Source organism: Mustela putorius, unplaced genomic scaffold, assembly GCF_011764305.1.
Source record: "Mustela putorius furo isolate JIRA1106 unplaced genomic scaffold, ASM1176430v1.1 tig00000698_pilon_pilon_pilon, whole genome shotgun sequence".
Lineage (NCBI taxonomy): Eukaryota > Metazoa > Chordata > Mammalia > Carnivora > Mustelidae > Mustela > Mustela putorius.
The window spans coordinates 233,945-261,064 of record NW_025421449.1 but is presented as its reverse complement, the minus strand read 5'-3'; the positions used below and the strand labels follow the sequence as shown (position 1 = coordinate 261,064).

The 27,120-nt window shown below is 38.1% G+C and overlaps 1 protein-coding gene across 9 annotated transcripts in view; it reads left to right on the top strand.

Moving 5' to 3' along the window:
- The window catches only part of RUFY2 (RUN and FYVE domain containing 2), a 57,135-nt gene extending 30,693 nt beyond the window's left edge, over positions 1–26,442 (top strand). For 7 of the 9 annotated variants that reach the window (XM_013048607.2, XM_045083424.1, XM_013048604.2 and 4 more), the window contains 5 exons: positions 6,772–6,901; positions 7,865–7,959; positions 18,102–18,150; positions 24,009–24,086; positions 24,166–26,442. In XM_013048607.2, coding sequence (XP_012904061.1) covers positions 6,772–6,901; positions 7,865–7,959; positions 18,102–18,150; positions 24,009–24,086; positions 24,166–24,309 — 496 coding nt within the window. In that variant the 3' untranslated portion in view covers positions 24,310–26,442. Of the gene's footprint in view, positions 1–6,771; positions 6,912–7,864; positions 7,960–18,101; positions 18,153–24,008; positions 24,087–24,165 lie in introns of those variants that run through there. The other 2 variants (XR_006607695.1, XR_006607696.1) reach the window with 2 other exon arrangements.
- The last annotated feature ends 678 nt before the right edge of the window (positions 26,443–27,120 follow it).

Sequence of the window (27,120 nt, the reverse complement as noted above, 5' to 3'; positions counted from 1 at the left end):
TAACCCACTGAGACATCCAGGCGTCCCCACCCCTTCTTTTTTGCCCATAATGGTAGCATACCTTTAGTTAATGATGCCAGGTAGATTATGGAGTTCTCCTTGAGAAATTAAAAAGAAATTAGAAAACACAATCGATAAACTTGAGTTTTTTGTCCCTTTATTGTTTTCAGAGCTTTTCAACTCTGTTGTTATCTTGCTCAAGGAGAATTTTATTCTTTCCGCTGGTGCATAACAGCAGATGGCCGTTATATTTCTAGATACTGAGTGTAATAGACCTTTGTAACTCAAAGGAACTTGTATTATCAAAAAACAAGAGATTATCTGAGAACGTTTTTATTAATACTTTAGATAGCTCTATATATTTCTTACAAGCTAAGAATGATGTCCATATATGTCACTGGACTGAAAAAAGCAAGTTGCAGACAGTATGTAAGGTATCCCAATTTTTATAAAATTAAAACTGTGCATATATTCATAGTTACATGTATAATAACTATTCACATATGCATATATATTTAAATAAGCACATATGCGTGTGTGTGTGTGTGTGCGCGTGCACGCTTAAAGAATATAGATTCTGGGGAATGATCTCAGGGGAGTGATGGCAGATTGACAGGGGTATTTCAGTTTTTACTTTATAAACATCAGTATTTTCTCCTAGTAAACATGTTAATTCTTTTGTTATTAAAGCAACAATAGCAAATAGTTATGTTTAACAGATCATAAACAAGACTACATGTCATTTATGATATATAACTTGCTAAGCTGTCTTGAGATCCATTGTTTGAGGTGGCATTAAACTCCTCTCAGTTTGTGCTAATTTTCTAATAGTTATGTCAATTATTGAGAGAGGATTTGTTGAATATCCCAGCTGTAACTGTGGATTTGTGTATTTCTACTTTCAGTTCTAATGGTTTTTGCTTCTTGTATTCTGAAGCTTCTTGTATTCTGTTGTTTGGTGCCGACACATTTAGGATTGCTATGTCTTTTTGGCGAATTGACCTTTTTATCAAAACAATATACCTTTTATGAGCCATGATATGATATGTTTATGATATGATATGATATGTTTATCTCTGGTAATTTTCTTTATCAGATGTTAATAGAGCTGCTTCTGTTTTCTTTTGTTTAGTATTGTCATATAATAGAACATGACTGTTTGCATTTTTCAGTATTTAAACTTTCAGCCTAATCTTTATTATTATCATCAGTATATTTGAAGTAAGTTTCTTATAGTTCATGTTTTTTATCTGTTCTGACAATCTCTTAATGATATATTTAGTTCATTTACATTTAGTGTAATTGTTGGTATGAGAGCATAAGTCTGTTCTTTTATTGTTTTTTTTGTTTTTCATTCCTTTATTTTTTTTCCTGACTTCCCAGGGATTACTTGAATATTATTTAGAATTCCTTTTTGATTTATCTATAGTGTTTTTGAGTGTATCTCTTCATATAGATTTTCTCATGATTGCTCTAGATGCTGTCTTATATATTTGCAGATTTTCAGTCTACTGGTACCAATATTTTACTACTTTGAGTGAAGTGTGGAGGTCTTACTTCCACTTAGATCTTTTTACTCCTTTTCTTTTATAACATAATTCACTTAAATATTTTCTCTGCATAATATTGAGAACCACATCAGACAATATTAGAAATTTCTTTCTTTTTTTTTTTTTTTTTTTTTTTAAGATGTAAACTCTAAGCCCAATGTTGGGTTTGAACTCATGACTGAGATCAAGAGTCACATGCTTTATGACTGAGCTAGCTGTGTGCTCCCACATTAGACAATATTATAGTTTGTGCTTCAAACATTATATATAATTTAGGAAACTTTATTTTTCTTTCTTCATTCCTGATAAAAGTTTTCTTCTGTATCTGAAGAACTTCTTTTGTGTTTCTTTCAGGGTGGGTCTCTTGGCAACAAATTCTCTTATTTATTTTTTTTCATATGAGATCTTGATTTCATCTTCATTTCTGAAAGATCTTTTCAGACTTTTCCTTAGAATTCTGAATTGACAGTTCCTTTCTTTCAGCACTTGAAAACTGTTGTACCATTTTCTTTTGGTTTTTGTAGTTTCTGATGAAAAATACTGTCATTTGAATGACTGTTACTCTATCCAAGATTATTTCTTTGGATTTATCCTTTTTAAGCTTTGGTCGGCTTCTTCAGTCTTTATGTTTATCTTTACCAAACTTGGATAGTTTTCAGCTATCTGTTTTCTAGATATTTTTCCAGTCCAGCTGCTTTCTTTCTACTGGAATTCTTTCGTTTGTTTGTTTGTTTGATTTACTCACTTTAGCGCTCAGTTGGTGAAGCATTTGCCTTTGACTTGGGTTATGATCCCAGGGTTCCTTGGGTTAAGACCGCCATAAGGTTTCCTTCTCAGTGGAGAGCCTGCTTCTTCCTCTCCCTCTGCCCCTCCTCCCCACTCATGTTCTTTCTCTCTCAAATAAATAAATTAAAATCTTAAAAAAAAAAAAAAGATTTATTTAGACAGGGAGAAAGGGAGTGGGGAGGGCCAGAGACAGAGGGAGAGGAAGAATTCTAAGCAGACTCCTTGCTGAGCATGGAGTCTGACACAGTGATTGATCTCACGACCCTGAAATCATAACTGGAGCCAAAATCAAGAGTCGGATGCTTAACCAACTGAGCCATCCACACTTTCAGCCTCCCCTCTCTTCTCTGGAATTCTGATGACCTTGAATATTAGATTTTTTGTTTTAAATAATCCTATAGGTCTCAGACACTTTTTTTCCCCCCGTTTATTTTCTTCTCTCTTGTTCAGACTGGGTTTCTATTGTAGTGTTGTTGTTGTTTAAGTAGGTTCTGTGCCCAATGTGAGGCTTGAACTCATAACTCTGAGATCAAGAGTTTCGTGCTCTACTGACTGAGCCAGGCAGGTGCCCTTGTGGTGTAGTGTTTTGAAATCCATTCTTTCCTCATCATTCTCCTACTGAGCCCATTTCGTGAGGTTATTGTATATTTCCATTTGACTTTGTTTCCTTCCTCTCTCTTTCTCTCCTTACCAGTCTACAGCCATTCCATCCTGAACGTGCCCAATTTTATCCGATGTTTTATGCTTAAACTTACTCTTTTGTTTCCGGTGTGTTCTTAATTGGTCATAGGAGCATATTCATGATGACTGCTTTAAAATTCTTATCTCTTCAGAATTATCTGACATGTTGGCATCTTTTTTTTTCTCATCCACGTTAAGATATTTCTTGGGTCTTGGTATAACAAATGTTTTTCAGTTGCATTCTGGACACATTGAGAATTATGTTATGAGACTACATCTTATTTAAATTTTAGCAGCTTTCCACTGAAGCCACACAAGCAGGGGAATATAGATGCTGACTCTCTCTCCCTCTCTCTCTTTAAGATGTATTTATTTATTTTAGAGTGCAAGAAGGAGGTGCAACGGCAGAGGGAGGGGGAGAGAGGATCTCAAACAGACACTACTCTGAGCGTGGAGCCTGATGTAGGGCTCAATTTCGTGACCCCTAAGATCGTGACCTGAGCCAAACCAAGAGTCAGACACTTAACAGCTTCTGACTGAGCCACCTGAAACTCACTCTTTATACCAAGTAGGGATAGTATAATCCTAAAACCATTCTGGATGGAATGGAGAAAGGTACTTAACTACTGGGCAGGGATTGAAATCTGTGCTTTCCACTCAGTCTATACTGACATTGTGGAAAAGAAGGGTAGTGCCAGGTGAGGATGGAAATCTAAATTCCCCACTTGGCCTTTGCTGACAGTGGTTGGGGCCCTATGGTTTTTTCCTCTTTTTTTTTTTTTTTTTTTTTTTTTTGCTACAATAGGGGCTTTATTGTCAAAATGGTGTGGTTTTTTTTTTTTTTCAATTAACATATAATGTATTATTTGCTTCAGGGGTACAGGTCTGTGAATCATCAGTCTTACATAATTCACAGCAATCACCATAGCACATACCCTCCCCAGTGTCCATAACCCAGCCACCCCATCCCTCCTCCCCCACCCCCTAGCAACCCTCAGTTTGTTTCTTGAGATTAAGAGTCTCTTATAGTTTGTCTTCCTCCCCAGTCCCATCTTGTTTCTATCAATGCTAGGCTACCTTTTCTCAGTTATTTAGCAAGAGAGAGCAGACTTTTCTTTCTCTCTCTCTCTCTCTCTCTTTTTTTTTTTTTTTGTCTATATCCATTATAGGTAGTGGCTTCTTCAGCACCCACTCTGAGCTATATAGGAGGCAAAAAGAAGCCTCAGGAAACTCATCACCATGTTATTCTGTGCCTTCTGGGGTTCCTACTGCTATGGGGCTAACCTGGTCACTAAGTCTTGGATACTACTATAGAGAGAAGATGTTTCTTTCTGCTAAAACCATGTAATAAACCAAGTAATTTTGTCTCTCAGTTGGTGCCCTGTTGGTAGAGCATGACCGTATGAACAATTTGGAGATCAGGGGAATCCCTGATGGTTCAGAAAAACTGAAACTGTTTCTGTAGAAAGGGGCAGCTGGGACTATGTCCAAGAAAAACGAATTCCATTTTTTTCCTCCTAAAATGGAAATAAATGATTTCTTTCTACGAAAGTATTATATGTTGTTGGAAAATGTAGGAAAATGTGAAGAAAATAAAAATTAGAGACAGGTATTTTTTTTTTAATATTTTGATGAATACCCCTTTTTTTGCTATGCAGAGATGCTTTTAAGTATTTTAGAAAGAGGGTCATACAACATGCTCTTTAGTACCATCTTTATTGCATGTGCTGTGTCATGGGCAGTGGTTCCTATCAATTAGCATAGGTCTGTACCATCGTATCAGTTAATCTAGAGGAATCCTTTAGTCTGAAAAATTGTGCTTTGTCGTTGGAGTTTGCATATCTTTGATTATTGGTGAGATCCATTTGTATTTATTTTGTGAATTGCCAGTTCATATCATTACTTTTTTCCTTGGAGTGTTCAGCTTATTAATATTTATTTATAAGAGTTCTTTACTCTGCGCATTTCACATACAGTGAAATATTTTTTAAATTTACTGTTTTTATTTTTTTCTATAAAGATTTTTATTTATTTATTTGACAGACAGAGATCACAGGTAGGCAGAGAGGCAGGCAGAGAGAGAGAGGAAGGGAAACAGGCTCCCAGCTGAGCAGAGCGCCCGATGCGGGGCTCGATCCCAGGACCCTGGGATCATGACCTGAGCTGAAGGCAGAAGCTTTAACCCACAGAGCCAGGTACCCCAAAATTTACTGTTTTTAAACTTTATTCATTTAGACATTTTAAATTTTCAGTAGTTATTTTTCCTTTTTTTCTTTATAGTTTCTGCCTTTGGTGGTCAATGTGTATTTTGACAATATATTTATAATAACTTAAAAATATTTTTCCTTTGCTTTTTCACTCAGTTTTTTTCTGATTCTGGATGATAAGGCCACTCAAGGCACTCCATACTTTCGTTCCTTCAGTGTTAGTAACATATACCTGTCTCTGTATTCCTTTGAATTTGTAGTGAAATAGTATTTATCAACAATCTGTAAATTCCATTTAGGGGTATCTTTTCTCTGCAACCTGAATTATAAAGTCTGAAATTCACTTCACAGAGAAATAATGTGGCCATAGATAGAAATGCTAACTTTATGAGGAAAAAAAGTAATTAGAATATTAACAGAAGAGTATTAAAATGATATATTGTGATAGTCTCAATATTACATATTGCTATTAAAATTTATTAGAGGGTGCCTGGGTGTCTCAGTCGGTTGAGCATCTGCCTTTTGCTTGGGTCATGATCCTGGGTCTTGGGATCCAGCCCTGCATGGCAGAGAGCCTGCTTCTCGCTCTCCCTCTGCCTGCTGCTTCCCCTGCTTTTGGCTCTGTCTCTCTCTCTCTGTGTCATATAAATAAATAAAATCTTAAAAAATAAATAAATGAAATTTAAGGTATTAGAAATTGTAGCATTGTTTATGCCTCATCTGTTATACCTACCTGTGAGCAATAATTTTCAAAATGATTTCTTCTTGGTATCTTAAAATGTAGGAATTTGACTACTTTTGTTTTGCCAGATTGTACCTGTTAGAATGATGAGGTAGCACTTTGAAATGTGAATTGGCATTTCTGAGCAGTATGGGTTTTCCTCAGGTCTCTTTGGGCTTAGCTCTGTCCTGGAAGCAATCTGTAAAGTAGCACTCTATACCAGGGTTGATTTTTCTGTGACTAATGTTTAATTGGTTTAGTGATTGCTGAAATTCATAGAGCAAGAGTTCATTGTAAAATTTTGCACATGGCATAAAATGTAAATAATTAAAACTTCACATTTTTCTCCTTTGTTTCATTCCTCCAAGATACAACCAGTGTTAATAGTGTGGTATATACTTCCAGGCATTTTCTCTGCTCATATAGCATTTATGTACACAGAAATAAGAAGTGACAAATTATTGTTTAGCCAGGAATTTTTGTGGTTGGCAAATATATTGATAAGTTGGGATTAGAAAACCCTGTGCTGCTGAAAATAATAAAACAGATGTTATTAAAGAAAGTAGACTGCTGGGCGCCTGGGTGGCTCAGTGGGTTAAGCCGCTGCCTTCGGCTCAGGTCATGATCTCAGGGTCCTGGGATCGAGCCCCGCATCGGGCTCTCTGCTCAGCAGGGAGCCTGCTTCTCTCTCTCTCTCTGCCTACCTCTCTGTCTACTTGTGATCTCTGTCTGTCAAATAAATAAATAAAATCTTTGAAAAAAAAAAAAAAGCAGACTGCTGTTCTGTGAGAAATAGCACTAAATTTCCGTGTGTTTGTCCTTTAAGGGTGCAGCTGGAAACTGATTTGAAGATTGAGAAGGAATGGAGACAGACTTTGCAGGAAGATCTTCAAAAGGAGAAAGATGCCTTATCTCATCTTCGAAATGAGACCCAACAAATCATTGATCTTAAAAAAGTAAATGGCGGTAAAACTTTAAAAATTGTATCTTTGAAAACTAAGTTACTCAAAAAGAGAGGGGCACCTGGGTGGCTCAGGCCTCTGCCTGATCTCAGGGTCCTGGGATTGAGCCTCCGCATCAGGCTCTCTGCTCAGCAGGGAGCCTGCTTCCCCCTCTCTCTCTGCCTGCCTCTCTGCCTATTTGTAATCTCCACCTGTGTGTCAAATAAATAAATAAAATCTTTAATAAAAAAAGAAATCATAATTTATATTTATACTAAAGAGGCAGAATATTCTGGTTGTATTTAAAAATACCAATAAGAAGGGGTGCCTGGCTAGATTCATGAGTTCAAGCCCCATCTTGGGTTGAGAGTTTTCTTTAAAAAAAAAAAAAAAAAAAAATCATGGGCCACCTGGGTGACTCAGTCAGCTGAGCATCTGACTTTTGGTTTCAGCTCAAGTCATGATCTCAGGGTCATGGAATTGAGCCCTGAGCCCTTACTAGGCTCCAGCTTGAGATTCCTTCTGTTCTTCCCTCCACCCGAAATAAGTCTTTCTTTCTTTCTTTTTTTTTTTTTTAAGATATTTATTTATTATTTGACAGAGAGAGATCATACGCAGGCAGAAAGGCAGGCGGTGGGGGGGGGGGTGGGGGAGGCAGGCTCCCCGCCGAGCAGAGAGCCCGAAGTGGGGCTCGATCCCAGGACCCTGAGATCATGACCTGAGCCAAAGGCAGAGGTTTTAACCCACTGAGCCACCCAGGCACCCCAAGATAAGTCTTAAAAAAAAGAAAACTAGTAGAGTTTAAATGAATGGAAAATAGGTGATAGTTGATGGCATAGCTATGAGAGAGCTTGGACATAGAGTTCTGTTTTTTATAAAAAGCTAAAGGATTTGTTCCTAATTATTAGTATGTAAGTGGTGGGGAATTTCTTGTTTATTTCTTTTAAATTGCATTTTCTGTCTTTTATTGTTTTGAAGGAGTTCCTTAACATCCAGGATGAAAATCAGCAGTTGAAAAAAATATATCATGAACAGGAGCAAGCTCTTCAAGAACTTGGCAACAAACTTAGCGAGTAATTTCTCTTTTTTTCCTTCATCTATGTAGTCGTTGACTTTTTTAAAGGTAGGAGTGTGCCAAACCAAGTAGGCAGAAGAGTTTAAATATAGAAAGAAATAGATGAACTATTAAAATAAAAAACCTTGGGGTGCGTGGGTGGCTCAGTGGGTTAAGCCTCTGCCTTTGGCTCAGGTCCTGATCTCAGGGTCCTGGGATCGAGCCCTGCATCGGGCCCTTTGCTTGGCAGGGAGCCTGCTTCCCTCTCTGCCTGCCTCTCTGCCTACTTGTGATCTCTCTGTCAAATAAATAAATAAAATCTTAAAAAAATAAAAAATAAAAAACCTTAAAGATAAACAAAAGTTAGGTTCAGTTTAATACATTGTAGCTTTAGACACTTAAAAAGACTCTTATTTAATTTATTCAAATTAGAGAATTCAAAAGTTCATTTAGTATATTTTCCCCAGAACGAGAGAAATCAAATTTCCAAAATATCTGGAGAGATCGTTTTCAGACTGTTTTGAGAAGGAGCTAACGTGAGAAGTGGAGAGTTTTATGCTAGAGTTGGGGCTTAACTTCATGCAATGTGGTTGGTTCTGCCACATTCAGGTGTTACTGGGTTGCTAGAAAGACAGGAAGGAGCAACAGGGTTCTGTCTTTCTCACCTTCCTCCTTGTTCCACGTGGTCTGTGTTTGGGGTTAGGAGCTTCGTCCTTGTGCCCTGATTGAACATATTCCCAAGTATCTGGGATGAGCCCTGGAAGGTTTAGTTTAGATCGAAAGTATCACTGACATGTTAAAAAACAAAAACAAACTATGGAAAAACAAAAGAAAGCTGTAGTGCCCATAATCTTAACACCTATATAACTCCCTTTGATGTTTTATGTGATTAAAAATTCAAATAGCACAATTTCCTCCCTCTCCCAAGTATCAGTCCTCAAAGTTGAACCTCATAGCAAATTCATATGTGAACATCTCATCATATATATTAGTCATATATATGTACGTATATATCATTTGTAACAAACTCAATAGAAATCCTAACTGGAATGGAGACTTCACTGCTAAAGATGAGATTAAGAAATCTCAAGACCGGGGCCCCTGGGTGGCTCAGCGGGTGGCTCAGTGAAATTACTCTGCCTTCAGCTCAGGTCACGATCTCAGGGTCCTGGGATCAAGCCCTGCGTCAGGCTTTCTGTTCAGCAGGGGGCCTGCTTCCCCCTAACCCTCTGCCTGTCTCTCTGCTTACTTGTGGTCTCTCTCTCTCTCTCTGTCAAATAAATAAATAAAATCTTTTAAAAAATTCGAAAGCAGTTGCCAAGGCCATAGAAAAGAGTAGTTCACTAAAACCACAAAAGGAAATACAGGTTCTCAAAAAGATAAAGCTACTGGGGTGCCAGGCTGGCCCAGTCAGTAGAGCATGTGACTCTTGATCTCAGGGTCAGGTTGTGAGTTTGAATTTCACATTGGAGATAGAGTTGGCTTTAAAAAAAAGGGAAAGCTATTTTTGTTTCTATAAATTCAAAGAACAATTTACATTATGAGTCTAGTAAGCAAGATTTCAATTCTAATGTGGCATTCACCTAGTGAGCACTTTGACCTTATGCTAAGCGCTTATTACTTTATTTCTCATTTATTCATTTGACAAATTCTAAGGTTGTATAACATGTCGGGTACTATTCCAAGTGCCAAGGACTCAGCAATGTACAATCGCACAATAAAAATAATACTTACATTTAAGATCATAAAGGGTTAATATTAAAACAGATTAGGATAGTAAAAGGGGAATGTGTATTATTTTCCACCCATCTCCCATGTGATGCTAAAGACTGTATGGTTTATTAAAGCCATGATCATTTTTTATTAATTTATTTTTTAAGGCATGATCATTTTATTGTTCAGATAGCTAAATTCACTTTTAAATTTTATTTAAGTTCAAGTTAACATATAATGTAGTATTGGTTTCAGGAGTTGAACTTAGTGATTCATCACTTAACATATAACCCCCAGTGCTCATCCAAGTAAGTGCCCTCCTTACTACCCATCACCCATTTAGCCCATCCCCCACTCCCCTCCCCTCCAGCAACGCACGGTTTGCTCTCTTAACTAGAGAGTCTTTTATGGTTTGCCTCCCTCTCTGTTCTTATTTTTTCCTCCCCTTCCCCTTTGTACATCTGTTTTGTTTCTTATATTCCACACATGAGTGAATCATATGGTATTTGTCTTTCTCTGAGTGACTTCAATTAGCATGATACACTCTAGTTCCTCATTTTTTTTAAATTTAAGATTTTAAGTAATCTCTATACTCAATGTACTGAACCTATAACCCTGAGATCAAGGGCTTGGTCAGTTCAGTGTCCATCTCTTGATCCTGGCTCAGGTTTTGATCTCAGAATTGTGAGTTCAAGCCCTGCATTGAGTAGGCCCAGTATGGAGCCTACTTAAAACAGAACCACATGCTCTACCAACTGAGCCAACTGGGCACCTCTGAATTCACTTTTTCCCCCTTTTTCCTTTAGTCTAGTTCATTGTTTATCAAATTTTGGTTTGCATGAAAATTACTGCTTAAGGTTGGATATATTCAAAATCTATACTGAACTTTATGGGCTTTTTTTTTTTTTTATTAACATGTAATGCATTACTTGTTTCAGGGATACAGGTCTGTGAATCATCAGTCTTAGACAATTCACAGTGCTCACCGTAGCACATACACTCCCCAGTGTCCATCACCCAGCCACCCCATCTCTCCCACCTCCCTCTACTCCAGCAGCCCTCAGCTTGTTTCCTGAGATTAAGAGTCTCTTATGGTTTGTCTCCCTCTCTGGTTTCATCTTGTTTCATTTTTTTCCCCCCTCTCTTCCTCTATGATCAGTCTTGTTTCTCAGAGTCCTCATATCTGTGAGATCCTATGATAATTGTCTTTCTCTGAATGACTTATTTCGCTTAGGATAATACTCTAATTCCATCCATGTCGTTGCAAATGGCAAGATTTCAGTTTTTTTGAAGACTGCGTAGTATTCCTGTGTGTGTGTGTGTGTGTGTGTGTGTATGTGTGTGTATCTCACCTCTTCTTTACCCATTCATCTGTTGATGGACATCTAGGTTCTTTCCATAGTTTGGCTATTGTGGACATTGCTGCTATAAACATTCAGGTGCATGTGCCCCTTTGGGTCACTACATTTGTATCTTTGGGGTAAAATACCCAATAGTGCAATTAGCTGGGTCATAGGGTAGCTCTATTTTCAACTTTTTGAGGAACCTCCATGCTGGTTTCCAGAGTGGCTGCACCAGCTTGCATTCCCACCAACAGTGTAGGAGGGTTCCCCTTTCTCTCCATCCTTGCCAACAACTCTTGTTTCCTGACTTGTTAGTTTTAGCTATTCTGACCGGTGAAAGGTGGTATCTTACTGTGGCTTTGATTTGTATTTCCCTGATACCAAGTGATGTGGAGCACTTTTATATGGGTCTGTTTGCCATCTGGATGTCTTCTTTGCAGAAATGTCTGTTCCTGTCCTCTGCCCATTTCTTGATTGGAATCTTTGTTCTTTGGGTGTTGAGTTTGAGAAGTTTCTTTGTAAATTTTGGATACTAGCCCATTATCTGATATGTCATTTGCAGATATTTTCTCCCATTCTGTTTGTTGTCTTTTGGTTTTGTGCACTATTTTTTTCTTTGCTGTTTGTAAAAGCTTTTTATCTTGATGAAGGCCCAGTAGTTCATTTTTGCCCTTGCTTTCCTTGCCTTTGGCAATATGTCTAGGAAAGAGTTGCTGTGGCTGAGGTTGAAGAGGTTGCTGCCTATGTTTTCCTCAAGGATTTTGAGGGATTCCTGTTTCACATTTAGGTCTTTCATCCATTTTGAGTCTATTTTTGTGTGTGGTGGAAGGTGAAGGTCCGGTTTCATTTCCCCCACACCATTTGTTGAAGAGAGTATCTTTTTTTCTATTGGACATTCTTTCCTGCTTTGTTGAAGATTAGTTGAACATAGAGTTGAGGGTCTATTTATGGGCTATTTAAGGAATTTTCAAGGGTTATTTTGACTAATTTTTTTTTTTTTACCAAGTTTTTTTTTACACATGCCTAACGCCTCTGTTACTGCTATCTGCATGTTCTTCTGAAGTTTGTGAATTTCTTTTTTTACTTTAGAATATATTAGAGGTTTTTCCATATCAGTACATCAAGATGTTCCATAGGATGGGTGTGCTATAATTTAAACTTCCTAATTTTTTTTTCTTTTATAAATGATATTGTATGTGTGTGTGGATATATCTTGATATACTTTAGTGAGTATATCTAAAGAGTAAGTTCCTAGAGGTGATTGCTGGGCCAAAAAGAATGTGCTAAATAGGGCACCTGGGTGGCTCAGTGGGTTAAGCTTCTGCCTTCGGCTCAGGTCATGATCTCAGGGTCCTGGGATCAAGGCCCGCATGAGGCTCTCTGCTCAGCAGGGAGCCTGCTTCCCCCACCCCTCACTCTCTGCCTGCCTCGCTGCCTAAATGTGATCCCTCTCTGTCAAATAAACAAATCTTAAAAAAAAAAAAAAAAAGGAATGTGTTCTGTAAAATTCTGTAGTGCCAAATCATCCTCTATTTCCAGTCTTAGACCCCTTCAATATAGCTAAAATTAGTAGGAGAAAATGCTTTTGCCAGTCTGATAGTTGGAAAACTTGTTTTGTATTTTTTTAACCATAACCACAGTTGACCATCTGTATTTATCTACTTAAGTCATCTCTATGCTCAATGAGGGGCTCAAACCCATGACCCTGAGATCAAGTGATGCATGCTCCAGGGGTGAAGCCAGCCAGGTGCTCCTGATCATCTGTATCTATCTGTGTCCCATTTGTATTCATAGCTTACTGCCTGTTCATCTCCTGTGCATATTTTTGGTTGCTCTTTTTCTTAGGGGATCTTTTTAAATTTTTATTATTATTTATTTATTTAAAAGATTTTATTTATTTATTTGACAGACAGATATCACAAGTAGGCAGAGAGGCAAGCAGAGAGAGAGGGGGGCTCGATCCCAGGACCCTGAGACCATGACCTGAGCTGAAGGCAGAGGCTTTAACCCACTGAGCCACCCAGGTGCCCCATTAGGGGATCTTTTTTTTTTTTTTTTAAGATTTTATTTATTTATTTGACAGAGAGAAATCACAAGTAGATGGAGAGGCAGGCAGAGAGAGAGAGAGAGAGGGAAGCAGGCTCCCTGCTGAGCAGAGAGCCCGATGTGGGACTCGATCCCAGGACCCTGAGATCATGACCTGAGCTGAAGGCGCCCCAGGATCTTTTTTTTTTTAAAAAAGATTTATTTATTTATTTGACAGACAGAGATCACAAGTAGGCAGAGAGGCAGGCAGAGAGAGTGGGGGAAGCAGGCTCCCTGCTGAGCAGAGAGCCCGATGCTGGGCTCAATCCCAGGACCCTGAGATCATGACCTGAGCCAAAGGCAGAGGCTTAACCCACTTAGCCACCCAGGTGTGCCTTTCTTAGGGGATTTTAAGAATTGTACACATTGTACATCTTCCATTTGTCTTTTTACTTCATTTATGAGGTTTTTTTCCTTGTTAATCTTTGAATTGTTATGGCAGAGATTGTTAGTTTTCCTCTGCTGTTTCTGGGTCCATAGTGCCTAAGACATGCGTAGGGTGAGCTTTGAGTCAGAACTCCTTTTACCCTTTGCTTTTGTTCCCCGCCTCGTTTTATCCTTTCTTAACCATAGTCCTCTTAAGTGGTGAGAATAATTTATCAAAGCTGGAGGAGGACCAGTGGCCCCTATGAAGTCTCCTATATACCACAGCAGATTATCTGTGAAACGCTTTTATTCTTCCTCTTCATCCTCCTGCTCCTGTGATTATAAGATATCAAATTCTTCCCTAATACACAGGGTGATGAATGGGTATCTTTTTAAAGATCTTTTTAAAAATTAGTTGAGGAGGGACTGAGATTGGATCAGTACTTTGCTTCTAATTTACCAGGAGCCTTTAGGCTTTATGTAGACCATTTGGGTATTATTTAAAATGTATTATTTAATTTATTTAAAATTAAATATGGTTCATATTATGGTTCAAATAACCTTTATCCTCCCCATAATATGAACCATATTTAATTTTATTAAAAGGAAAAATTTAGGTTTTGGAAAGAACCATTCAAGACTTTTTTTTTTTTTTAAGATTTTTATTTACTTGTCAGAGAGACAACGAGAGAGGGAACACAAGTATGGGGAGTGGGAGAGGGAGAAGCAGGCTTCCTCCCCCAGCATCCCCCTTCCCCGAGCAGGGAGCCTGATGTAGAGCTTGATCCCAGGACCCTGGGATCATGACCTGAGCCGAAGGCAGACGCTTAATGACAGAGCCAACTAGGCGCCCCGAGACTGTGTTTTCAAGTTATGATTAAACTTACAAATTAGTATTCATTAGTATCACTCACAGGAATAAGGATTCCTCTACCATTTACTAGTTTTGTGACTTAGGGTTATTTAATACCTCTAAGCCCACTTCCACATTTGTAAAATGGAGAGTTATAAAATCCCCAAAGGGTGCTTTTTCTAATTAACTGAGAATAAGCATGTGAAAGCCTCTAGCACAGTACCTTTGCATTATCACAACCAGAATATCCGTTTTCATGTCAGATGAGGTTGGATATGAAAATTACTTTCTACTGCTCCAGTTTCTGAACCTGTGATTTTAAATGTAAACGGTTAATTTTAACTAGAAAAATAAATTTACTCGGGATTCTTTTTTTTTTTTTTTTTTTAAAGATTTTTTATTTATTTATTTGAGAGAGAGACAGTGAGAGAGAGCATGAGCGAGAAGAAGGTCAGAGGGAGAAGCAGACTCCCCATGGAGCCGGGAGCCTGATACTTTCACTAATGAAGTATTTACTCTTATTTCTTATTAAAGGATTCTTAAAAAGAATTTTTGAGAAATTTTGAAAGGTTTTAAGTGTTATTCTAAATCAGTTATGTTATGGAGAGAATAATTTGAGGATTAAACAAAATGAAAATGAGCTGTTCATATTTGAAGAAAATGTGGAACATGAAATATTAGGATGGAATATTCAAGGAAGAGAACCTAAACTACTGTGTGTGTGTTAGAGTGACTGAGTTAAAAATATATGAAGGATGATAATCAGCTTTTCTCTTACACTCATCAAAGCTTAAATTCCAACAAGAATTTTTAGTTTGGAAAGACAAATTTCCTGGACTCTTGCAAACAGTATTCTGTAAAACAGATTCCTTCCACATAAAGAAAATGACGGATTTTTTTTTTTTTTTCCTCCTCAAAGCAGAGGTTTCAGGATTATCAGGGGTTGTATCATTTATGGATATTTTTCCTGTAGTGTCATCATCAATTGTGTCTCATTTATTACAGCCTCATGTTTTATCTTGACCCTTCTCTCTGCTGTTTTCATGCCACGGTTGAATATATTTTTACACAATTAAATATTTCTAAATAAAAGCTAATTAAAATGAATAATATGGACCTCTGTTTCCTCCCTGCAGAGAGGAGATGTTCTGGTATATTTTGCTTACTCGAACTGTGGCTACTATTCCTTTCTTTAGGGTAGTATGGCAGTTCATATCGGAGGGGGCAATATTAGCTGTGTCCCTATTTGTAATTAAAGGCATTTTACCCAGAAATATATCAATGCCAGTGAATTTTCATAACAGTTTCTGTAGCAAATGCCATTAAGCTAAATTCATTCCATATTCTGGTTTTCTGTGTAGCACAGTTACTATTTTGACCATTATTCTCTCCAGCATCCATTTTTTTCAGCTACATTTTGTAGATGCGAATTTAGACAAGAAAATTTTGTGTTGTATTTTTAATCTCTGTAGTTTTACATTGATTTTTCCTACTGTAGAAATATGAACTAGATTTAAACTACATTTTGGGGCGCCTGGGTGGCTCAGTCATTAAGTGTCTGCCTTTGGCTCGGGTCATGTTCCCAGGGTCCTGGGATCGAGCTCCGCATCGGGCTCCCTGCTCATTGGGAAGCCTGCTTCTCCCTCTCCCACTCCCCCTGCTTGTGTTCCCACTCTCTCTATCTCTCTCTCTGTCAAATAAATAAACAAAATCTTTAAAAAAATAAAAAATTTAAGAACAAATAAAAGAACTTAAAAAAAAACTACATTTTGTTTTTATGTCTTGGAACAAGGAACACTAGTAGTATGAAGCCATTTCCTACTGTTCTGCTTCAGGAGCAGAGACTTTATATATCTTTTGATCCAGTAATTTCATTTTTAAGTAGTTTTCCTATGAAAAAGAATACAAATATTTTGGTCATTCCAATTTTTTTTTTAAAGATTTTATTTATTTATTTGACAGAGAGAAATCACAAGTAGTCGGAGAGGAAGGCAGAGAGAGAGAGAGGGAAGCAGGCTCCCCGCTTAGCAGAGAGCCCGATGTGGGACTCGATCCCAGGACCCTGAGATCGTGACCTGAGCTGAAGGCAGCGGCTTAACCCACTGAGCCACCCAGGCGCCCCAGGTCATTCCAATTTTAATGAACAATTTTTGTGGTGAGAAATTTGAAATAAGTTGAAAGTTCCACAGTAGATGATGATATAAACTACTTTATATTTTTCATTGTCTACCATGTAACCATTTTACCATAATGATGTGGCAGATGCTTAACGACAAGCCAGTAACTCTCGGCCTTTCAAGATCTATGATTACCTGAAAAGAGCTGTTTATGGAAAACTATATAAATGGTGATTCCATTTAAAATATACACATACTCAGGTGGATGGGGTTACTGGGTGATGGGCATTAAGGAGGCAGATGATGTAATGAGTGCTAAAGGTTACATAAGACTGATGAATCACTGACCTCTACCTCTGAAACCAGAAATACGCTATATGTTAAGTAAATGAATTTAAATAAATTTTTAAAATATACACATACTCGGGGCACCTTGGTGGCTCAGTGGGTTAATGCCTCTGCCTTCAGCTCAGGTCATGATCCCAGGGTCCTGGGATCCAGCCCCGCATCAGGTTCTCTGCTCAGCAGGGAGCCTGCTTCCTCCTCTCTCTCTGCCTGCCTCTCTGCCTACTTGTGATCTCTGTCTGTCAAATAAATAAGTAAAATCTTTTAAAATAAATAAATAAATAAAAAAAATAAAATATACACACACTCACCAACATGCAGATTATCCTCTCTGGGTAGTAGGATCACAGATAAATAGTGTTATTTATAATTTGCAAGTTTATTGATATGTATTTTCAAAAGGTGAAAAGTATCACAATTGTATTTTCCTTAATATTCCCACTCTTACCGTTCTTTTGCATCTGGTAGAGAAATAGTGTGTATAATGGCTAGCGTGGGCTTTAGCATCACAAAGAACAGAGTTTGAATCCTGGCTTCCCCAGTTACTGCCTCTGTGACCTGTTATGAGTAATGAAACCTCATCAGGCTTCACTTTATCGATACTGATTAATCTTTTTTTTTTTTTCTTAAGACTTTATTTATTTATTTGGCAAAGAGAGACAGCCAGAGAGGGAACACAAGCAAGGGCAGTGGGAGAGGGAGAAGCAGGTTCCCTGAAGAGCAGGGAGCCAGATGCCAGACTCGATCCCAAGACCCCAGGATCATGACCTGTGCCGAAGGCAGACTGAGCCACCTAGCTGCCTCTGGTTGATCTTCAAAAAAATAGGTGGGTTTTGGGGGCGCCTGGGTGGCTCAGTTGGTTAAGCCTCTGCCTTTGACTCAGGTCATGATCCCTGGGTCCTGGGATCAAGTCCCAGGGAGCCTGCTTCTCCCTCTGCCTCCCTCTCTCTCTCTGTCTCTCATGAATAAATAAATAAAATCTTAAAAAAAACTTGTTAGGGCTTTTTTTGAAGATTAAATGAGCATATACATGCAAAGGTCATATAACATGTCTGGTGCACTGTGAGCTTACAGTAAATGCTATTACTGATATTGTCATAGCCACATGAAAATGCCAGTATTCTTTTGCTAAAGCAATTTTTTAAATTTAAAAAGGACATTTTTCTTTTTAAAAATACAGGAAAATATAAAATATAATCCCACTAGTCAAAGAAGATCATTAGAATCATTTAGTATATACAATTTTATATCCTATGAAAAACCAGTACCTGAATGAGTTGCTAGATGTTCTGTGTTTAATATATTTACTGACACACGGACCCATTTGTAATCTTTTCAGATCAAAACTTAAAATAGAAGATATAAAAGAAGCCAACAAAGCATTGCAGGTGAGTAGAAACTCTTTCTCAAGTAGGAAAGTAGGGATATATGTGTGTCTCCAATAGAAGGTAAAGCCCTGTATCAACCTAAGGTACTGTTCCTGAATCCCAGGATTATAGAGGCACATGCCCCAGACAGGTGTCCGGGATGATGGGGATCCAACACTTCCCTGTTACATCTCTAGAATCAGTCAGTAATCATGTTGGAAATGGCCTTGGAAAGAATTTTTTCTATCTTCTTGTGCAGCATGTCCTGATAGTGAATCTTGTCTTCAAGAGTCCTTGATTTCCTGTGCTGGTCTGTTTGACTGGCAACAAGTCATACCTTCATGGAGTTTGTTTCTTCTTCTGAATGGCTTCTGAAATGGGCATATGATTTTGCAGGTTGCTTTGAATATTGAGGTTAATATGTGAGAAAAGTGATTAGTACAGTGTTTGAGTATATGGTTCCGAATGCATCTGGACACAGAGTCCCTTCTACAATACAAAATATTCTCTCTCTGAGTAGTTCAGTGAGATTGCCTCCTACCACACAGCTTCGCATCCTGTTTTTTTAGCAGTGTTACGTGAAAATACTTTAAAAAGTCAATTAGTGCTTGGGGTGCCTGGGTGGCTCAGTGGGTTGGGCCGCTGCCTTCGGCTCAGGTCATGATCTCGGGGTCCTGGGATCGAGTCCCGCGTAGGGCTCTCTGCTCAGCGGGGAGCCTGCTTCCCTCTCTCTCTCTGCCTGCCTCTCTATCTACCTGTGATCTCTCTTTGTCAAATAAATAAATAAAATCTTTAAAAAAAAAGTCAATTAGTGCTAGAAAGAATTTTTAAAAAAGAATGGTAGCAGTCTTCTGTTCTTCACCCCCCTCCCTTATCCAACCTAGCTCCTGCCACCTGAAGGGAGCTACTTCCAGTTCTTTTAGTTGTTTCTTCCGGCTTTGCCCCCTATTTCTAAATAATAGGCAGTATATATTATTCGCTCACTTATTTAAGAGCTATTTTAGACCTATCTATAGCCTAGTTAAGATGGTGGATGAGAAATTTTGCTGACTTTCACCCTGGTCTGTTTGCTCTTCATTGTCCTCCCAGTGTAATTAAGTTTTCATGTAATTCATTTACTCTCCATTCTTTGACTATTTAAATGTTGTTCTTTGCTGGGCCATGTAGTGTATTGTGATTATGCTTGCTTTCTTGAACTATTTCTTTTTCCCTCTGGAATTAATAATTGCCTTTCCCCTGAAACTCCTATTATACTGTATGTTAACTAAATTGAGTTTTAAAAAATAAAGTTTTGTATTAGAGCATTTGAGCTTTCTTATACAAATGCTTTTTATAATTTTTTTTTTTTTAAGATTTTATTTATTTAGGGATGCCTGGGTGGCTCAGACAATTAAGCCTTTAGCTCAGGTCATGATCCCAGTTCCTGGGATCAAGTCCTGCATGAAACTATTTGCTCGGTGGGTAGCTTGCTTCTCCCTCTGCCTGTCATTCCCCCTGCCCGCGCTCTCTCTGACGAATAAAATCTAAAAAAAAAAAAAAAAAAAAAGATTTATTGAGAGGGTGTGGTAGTAGGGGAGGGGATGGGCAGAAGGAGAGAGACAAACGGACTCTACACTGAACATAGAGCCCCAACACGGGGCTCAGTAAGGGGCTCAGTCATGACTTAAGCGGAAACCCAAGAGTCAGATGCTCCACCGACTGAGCCACCCAGGCACGCCCCTAACATGCTTCTTTTTTTAAAATTTTATTTATTTATTTGACAGACAGAGATCACAAGTAGGCAGAGAGGCAGGCAGAGAGAGAGAGAGAAGCAGGCTCCCTGCCTAGCAGAGAGCACCATGCGGGGCTCAATCCCAGGACTCTGGGATCATGACCTAAGCCCAGGTGCCTCCCTAACATGCTTCTTGATTAAAGCTTTTCCCATGTTGGACCACCTGGGTGGCTCAGTCAGTTAAGCATCTGCCTTTGGCTCAGGTCATGATCCTGGAGTCCCGGGATTGAGTTCCATATCGGGCTTCCTGCTCAGTGGGGAGTCTGCTTCTCCCTCTGCCCTTCACCCTGCTTATGCTCTCTCTCATTCATGCTCTCTCAAATAAATAAAATATTAAAAAAAAAAAAAAAGCTTTCCTATGGCAAAATGAATCAGGTTCTTTTTCCCTTGGAGTCACCCCTCGTGGAGTTCTTCACTCTTCTACTTCAGTCAGATTTGGTCACCCCCCCATCTTGATATTTTCCTTTGCTGCCATTTTTAGAATTCGCTTATATTTTAGAGTTCCTGTTACCTGAACCCTTTAATGTCTTTCTTGGCTTACTCCCTTGTTTTGGGAAATGCGTCCTTCTGTAGCTTCCTAGAAAATGTGGAATTGAAAAGACAAAGGTTTTAAGAATTTGTGCATCTGCGTATAGGCATTTTATTTTGCTCTCACATTTTTTTGGATGGGTAGGGATGTCTGCCCAACTGTCATTTAAGTTCTGTAAAAGTTTTTTCATTATGAAACATACCATATATATAACTGTATAAATATAACTTAAAAACCCTAGCATAGGGCATCTGGGTGGCTCAGTGGGTTAAAGCCTCTGCCTTCAGCCCAGGTCATGATCTCAGGGTCCTGGGATTGAGCCATGTGTCAGGCTCCCTGCTCAGTGGAGAGTCTGCTTCTCCCTCTCCCTGTGCCCCTTCTTTCCTCTCTCTCTCATCCTGTCTCTCACACTTGCTCTCTCTCTCTAATAAATAAAATCTTTAAAAAAAACCAAACACTTATTTAAAAAAAACATAACACTGGCATACTCTGATTAGCTTATAATAGAATGTTTGCTCCCTGATTACATTCTCTTCCTTATACTAATAATTCTCTATTTTGTGTTCATCATTATGTTGTTTTTCTTTGTAGTTTTATCATTTATGTCTGTCTTCAACAAAATATTATGTGTTCTCTGTTTTGATCTGTATGAAAATTGATTTATATTTGACTGGATTTTTTTTGTCCTTGCTGTTGACCAGTTGATGGTCTAGGATAGCTGTCCTACAGAGTTTCTTACATTCTGGATTTTATCTGCTGGCCCACAGTAACTTTAAACTTGTTCCTCTGTTCTCTTACTGCCTGTAAACTGGAAGTTAAATGTAAAGGTTTGGTTAGATTCATGTGCAGCTTTCTAGGAGAATTTTTAATTCTACCGTATTTTTAATTAATAGGCCCTTATTTACTCATTTTTCCTTTTAAAAATGGCATCCTGCATTTTCTCTCTGAGGATATTCGTTATAGTTTTTCTTTTGCTACCACCTTTCTTCCTTCTGAATTCCCTTCCTGGGTTTATTTGGCTTAAGTACCTCATCATGCCTGTTATTCCTTAAATGTCGGAAAATTCCACTTCAGTAAAGGCACAAAAAATCTTGAAAAGCCCTGTGGGTGGTGGTTGGGTAGATGGGAATGGGTTTTTGTAGACTGGTAGGCCTCACCATAGAGAATCTGTTAATAGCAAACTGCTGGGTACTCTCTCCAAATTATGTTAGTATCTACAGGAATTTTCTCTGAGGCAGCTAAGTTTCTCCAGAGAAGGATCCTCTATCCTTTTGGCACGGTGTGGTTGGGTCGCTGACATTCTGGAATTAGGCAGAGAATAATAGCCATGTTTACAGAGGAATAGCTTGCTCCCTTTTAGTTTTGACTCTGCTTTAAAACAGCTGTTTCCTTGAGGAAGCAACTTTAGCTTTCTGGACAGGTTTAACCTTCTGGACAGGTTTTTCTATTTGTAAAATGGGAGCTGTAGGTACTGATCTCTGAGGTCTCTTCCAGCTGACACACTAGGCCTACCCTGCACTGTATAGCTTTTCTCCTTGGGAGACGGGAAGGGTAAGTTTAGTCAAATGAAAAAAAAAAAAAGTCTAGTGGTACCTGGGTGGCTCAGTCAGTTAAGCATCAAACTTTCATTGAATTTGGCTTGAGTCATGATCTTGGGGTTGTGAGATCAAGCCCCGCATTGGGCTCTGGGCTCAGTGGAGCCTGCTTCTTTCCCTCTACCATTGTTCCTATCCCCCCCCCCCCCCCACATATACTCTTCCAAATAAATAATTCTAAAAGAAAAAAAAAAAAAGTAAACATTCTGGAAGGGGCACCTGGGTGGCTCAGTGGGTTAAAGCCTCTGCCTTCAGCTCAGGTCATGATCTCAGGGTCCTGGGATTGAGCCCCCCATTGGGTTCTCTGCTTAGCAGGGAGCTTGCTTACCCCTCCTTCCCTCTGCCTGCCTCTCTGCCTACTTGCGATCTCTGTCAAATAAAATCTTAAAAAAAAAAAAATTCTCAAGACCAAGCCCTGATGTCAGAAAGATTACTTTTGCTTGGAAATTTGCTTCATAGCAGGCTCTCCATCCCCTAAGGTATAGCTTGGCAGGGAGCAAAGCTGCTTCCATTAGATGGCTTTTGGACATTTGGGAAGTTACTTTCCTTTTTAATAGTATTCAACAAGTTGCATTGGATTATCTTTAAGGTCCCATCTTAGTTTTAAAGAAATTCTACAGTTCATTTGATTATTTACTGGTGTGTCTGGTATGAGCTATCCAGGCCCTGCCCCTCACTCCCCAGCTTGATTTTAAGAATACAATAGTATATGAATACATGTAATAGATATACAGTATGTATGTTAACTGTTACTGGTAAGGCTTCTGGTCAACAAGTTATTAAATGAAAAGTTTTGTGGGGAGTCAAGAGTTACATGCAGATTTTTGTTGATGTGGAAGCTGCCACCCCTTATCCCCATTTGTTCAAGGGTCAGCTGTACTTGGTTCTTTGGCAGCAGCAACATGGCTTAGTCTGACTGTTTTAAAATGGAACATGTGATGGCACAAAACAGAAGCACTGAAGACTTCCTTCACCTGGGTCTTCTATACAGAATTGCTTTTGTAGGGAAAAAAATGTTCCTACCCAGGATCTTAGGTCGGTTAAGATCCGACCTAAGATCAATTTAGAAATTTCAGGAGTCATGTTCTCACCTGTTAATGACTTACAATACATACAATTTCTACTCATCTACACAGTAGCCATTACATGTGTTATAGAATTTAAGGGAATTAATAGCCATGTAAAACTTAAGGTGAAGTCTCCTCTAAAATAATGAATTCTAACGTGATTTCCAAATTCTCTTCAGATTTTAAGGACTGACTGTGGTATATGGAATGCATATTGCCAAACTCATATGTATTTCATAGTGAAAATGTATCCTTACTGTTGGACTAGATAACCTCTAAGGCTCTTTGTTCTTAAAGAATATTCCCATTAATAAATTTTTTTTTTTTTTAAAGATTTTATTTATTTATTTGACAGAGAGAAATCACAAGTAGATGGAGAGGCAGGCAGAGAGAGAGAGAGAGGGAAGCATCCCTGAGAGCAGAGGGATGCGGGACTCAGGACTCCCCGAAGGCTGAGCGGCAGAAACTGAGCCCGAGGCGCCCCACCCATTAATAAATTTGGGATTTTATTTATTGATTCACAGGTACCCTGGGATCATGACCTGAGCCGAAGACAGAGGCTTTAACCCACTGAGCCACCCAGGCGCCCCCCCCCCCCATTAAGTTTTTAAACATTTGATAATGGCAATGTCCAAACAGTTGTACAGAGAAAAAACTAGCCCATTAGCCAGTTTCAATATTTCACAGCATATGGCCTTTCTTGTATTTATATTCAACTATCCCTTCTCCCTCACCCAGATTATTTTGAAGCAAATCCCACACATACTTAATTCTCCCAACTATTTCAGTATCTCTCAAAGAAAAGGACTCATTTCCAAGTCATCTCTATATTCTTAGATGGTTTTTGGTTGAAAATGTTCACATGTATAATTTTTAATGTTAACTTTAGCATTAATTTTCATGCTTCTTCCTTCTAGGGACTGGTTTGGTTGAAAGACAAGGAAGCAACACATTGTAAACTTTGTGAAACAGAATTCTCACTTTCTAAGAGAAAGGTAAGGGAGATAGGAAGTGAGTCTGAAGGACTTGATGCAAACATGACTTCTAATTTTTTTTTTTTTTTCCATTTAATAGCACCACTGTAGAAATTGTGGGGAAATTTTCTGTAACGCTTGCTCTGACAACGAACTGCCTTTGCCTTCTTCACCAAAGCCGGTACGGGTTTGTGATTCCTGTCACGCGTTGCTGATCCAGAGATGCTCGTCTAATTTGCCATAAGACTCCAGACTAAGTCCTTGTGTATGAAAGTACCTATAATGAATGGTCAGTGTATGAACCATGTACATGATGTATTTAGTTAGCCCTTCTTAAGCAGCTTTCAGACCGTACTGGTACCAGTTTTATCTTCCACATATACAGCACATGGGAATTAGAAGCTGTAGAATAGCTCATTGTTATTCAAAAAGAACATTCAACAGGGCATGCTTTAAAATAACTTAATTCCTAATTGATGTAATAGTTGTGTAACTTGTAACACCACTAAAAAGGCCAGATAGCAGAGCTAACACACATTTGCCTTATTGTGTAAAGGCCTTCTTAAAAATAGGGGTTCAGATTCTTTTACTCTGCAAATTGTCAAGTATTTGATGGTGCCTGTAATTTTCTTAATGCACTTTAAAGATCACAGTTCTCAGATCAGAAATACATTGAGCTATTTGCAAGTATTAATATTCCAGTTCAACAGTCTTTTCATTAGCTTGCTAAGGTTTCATCCTTAATAACTTGTCCTTTCTGCCCCACTTCCTTTGTCCATTTTCCATTAGAAGAGGCCAATATTTTATCCTGTAAAAATTTCCTTTTGGTCTTCCTCTAATCAATGTATTTATTGGTATTTTCAGATATAGTAGGTTAAAGAGGTATTATTTTACCTCAACTTTTTCCATATTTTGAGAGGGAAGTTGAACTAGTCTTTAAATTATTACTTACATATCTTTCCACGTTATACCTGACTCACCAAACTTGAGGGAGGGCTCAACACCTCTTAGAAAAAAAAATCCATCCCCAGAAAAAAATGTTTATTAATAGTAAGGGGTTACAGGCTCCTGATTGATTCTCCTCTAAGCATCAAAGGAGAAATCTAAAGTAGTTTGCCTTTGATGGAATTTGAGTAATTAAAAATTGTATTCTATTTACATTCCAGTAGATTTTAGGAAGCATTACAGTGTAGTGATCCACTACTGCAGTTCTGTATAGAGTGAAATATTCACCCTATACTGAATGCCTCCAAGCCAGGATCCTGAGCAGATGAAGATGTGGTCTCAGCCCTGCCACGAAATACATGGTCTATTTCCAGCATGAAAGAGTCAAACACTAATCCCATTTTACCATTCTTGTAGCACACCAAGAATATGTAAAAGGTTACTCATCTCATTAATCCTATGAATAGCATCACCACTTAGGAGATCCTTTTTCGCCCCTTTGGTGTTAACTTTAGCCATGCACTTTAAGTCTGTGAACCTTTCAAACAGATCAGATAGGAATCTTTGATTACTCCTAGGAGCATTACATTTAGTAAATTAATCATGCCCCCCACCCACCTAAAATGGGGTTACTTATTCTGCAGGATCCTTTCCTCAGAGTATATATACTTTCACTGGGGCTTAATTTTCTAAATTGCCAAAGTATGAAATCAGTATTTTACTTGAGGATTTATTTTCTCCAAATCCCGTTAGCTTTTGAGGTCTTCAGTTAGAACCTGCTGTACAGATTTTTAGGTGGTCTTTCTTGAATGCCGACAGAAATGCTGTCAAGAGAATTATATTCTTGAACTGTTTTGTACTGATGGGATGATTAACATTTTTATGATTGTTAAAAATGAGAATAAGCAACTATGAAGTTCCAAATACTGTGTTTTTTTATTACTGTGCTTATTAATACACACTTTAAAATGTGATTTTGCTTAAATCCCAAAGCTGGGTTTCATTCAACAAATAAACCATGATTTTCAGTTCCCCGTTAAATTCTTTCTTATTCAAAACTCCTGTTTATCACCACTGGTTTTGGGCTTTTTGTAGTCAAGCTTTTATGATACCAATACACTTTGCTTCATTTAGTTTTGGTTCTTATTTAAAAGCTATTTATACTAAATGTTGGATTTTGTTGTAAAACTTCATTTGTATTGTGAACCTACACTTTCTAATCTTCAAGATCTGCCCTCATTGAAAGTATTTATCTTCATGAATTTCACATACCATTTCTTCGTCTAGCCAGTACTACCCACAGTAATGCTATGTATCATAGTGCCAAGGAATTGTGACTGTAATTCTTCTACTCTGCAATGTTTTAAAATGTGAATTTTATAAACCAAATAAAACATGAAAAATTAGCCCTTCAAAGGGCAACTTGCACTTATAACTTTTTATACCTTTACTACTTAAAGATTTTAATAGAGCAGGTCCTGGGAAATCACATACAATCCTTTAAAAAAAAAAGGTAAGTGGTATTAGCCTAATATGTAAGTGGATTAACTTAGGAGGGGTACAAACATTAAGATGGATCTCTGCTTTAGCAGATAACTGTGTTCGCCTATGGAACCTCTTCTTTCTGCAACAGTAGAAATCACTCCTTAGGTGTCACTCTGTCTAATGTTCTCTTAGAATATCGTCCACCAATCTGATTTACAATCAGTAACCGACACAAATCATTCTAGGACAGAGGCCACACTATTATCTCCCACGTTGATATTTATTACATTAATAACATTTCTAGCAAAAACAAGTAACAAGGTCAATAACTGAATTCACATTGACAGGTTTCATTTTGATCCATTAGCCAATTTTGGGGAAAAAAGCCATATTGATCAAAGGGATTAAAATTAAAAAGCACCTTTTCCTTGCTACACATAGTATTTTTTAATACAATGGCTCTAAAACTCCAGAGATCAAATGCAAAATCCAACTTCCAGAACTCTCATTTTAAAACTATCACATGGACTTGTCTCTTATATTTGTTTAATCATTTATACAATTATTGAGAAACCATATGCTATACTGGGCAGAAAAACTGAAAATACAGCTGTGAGAATTATAC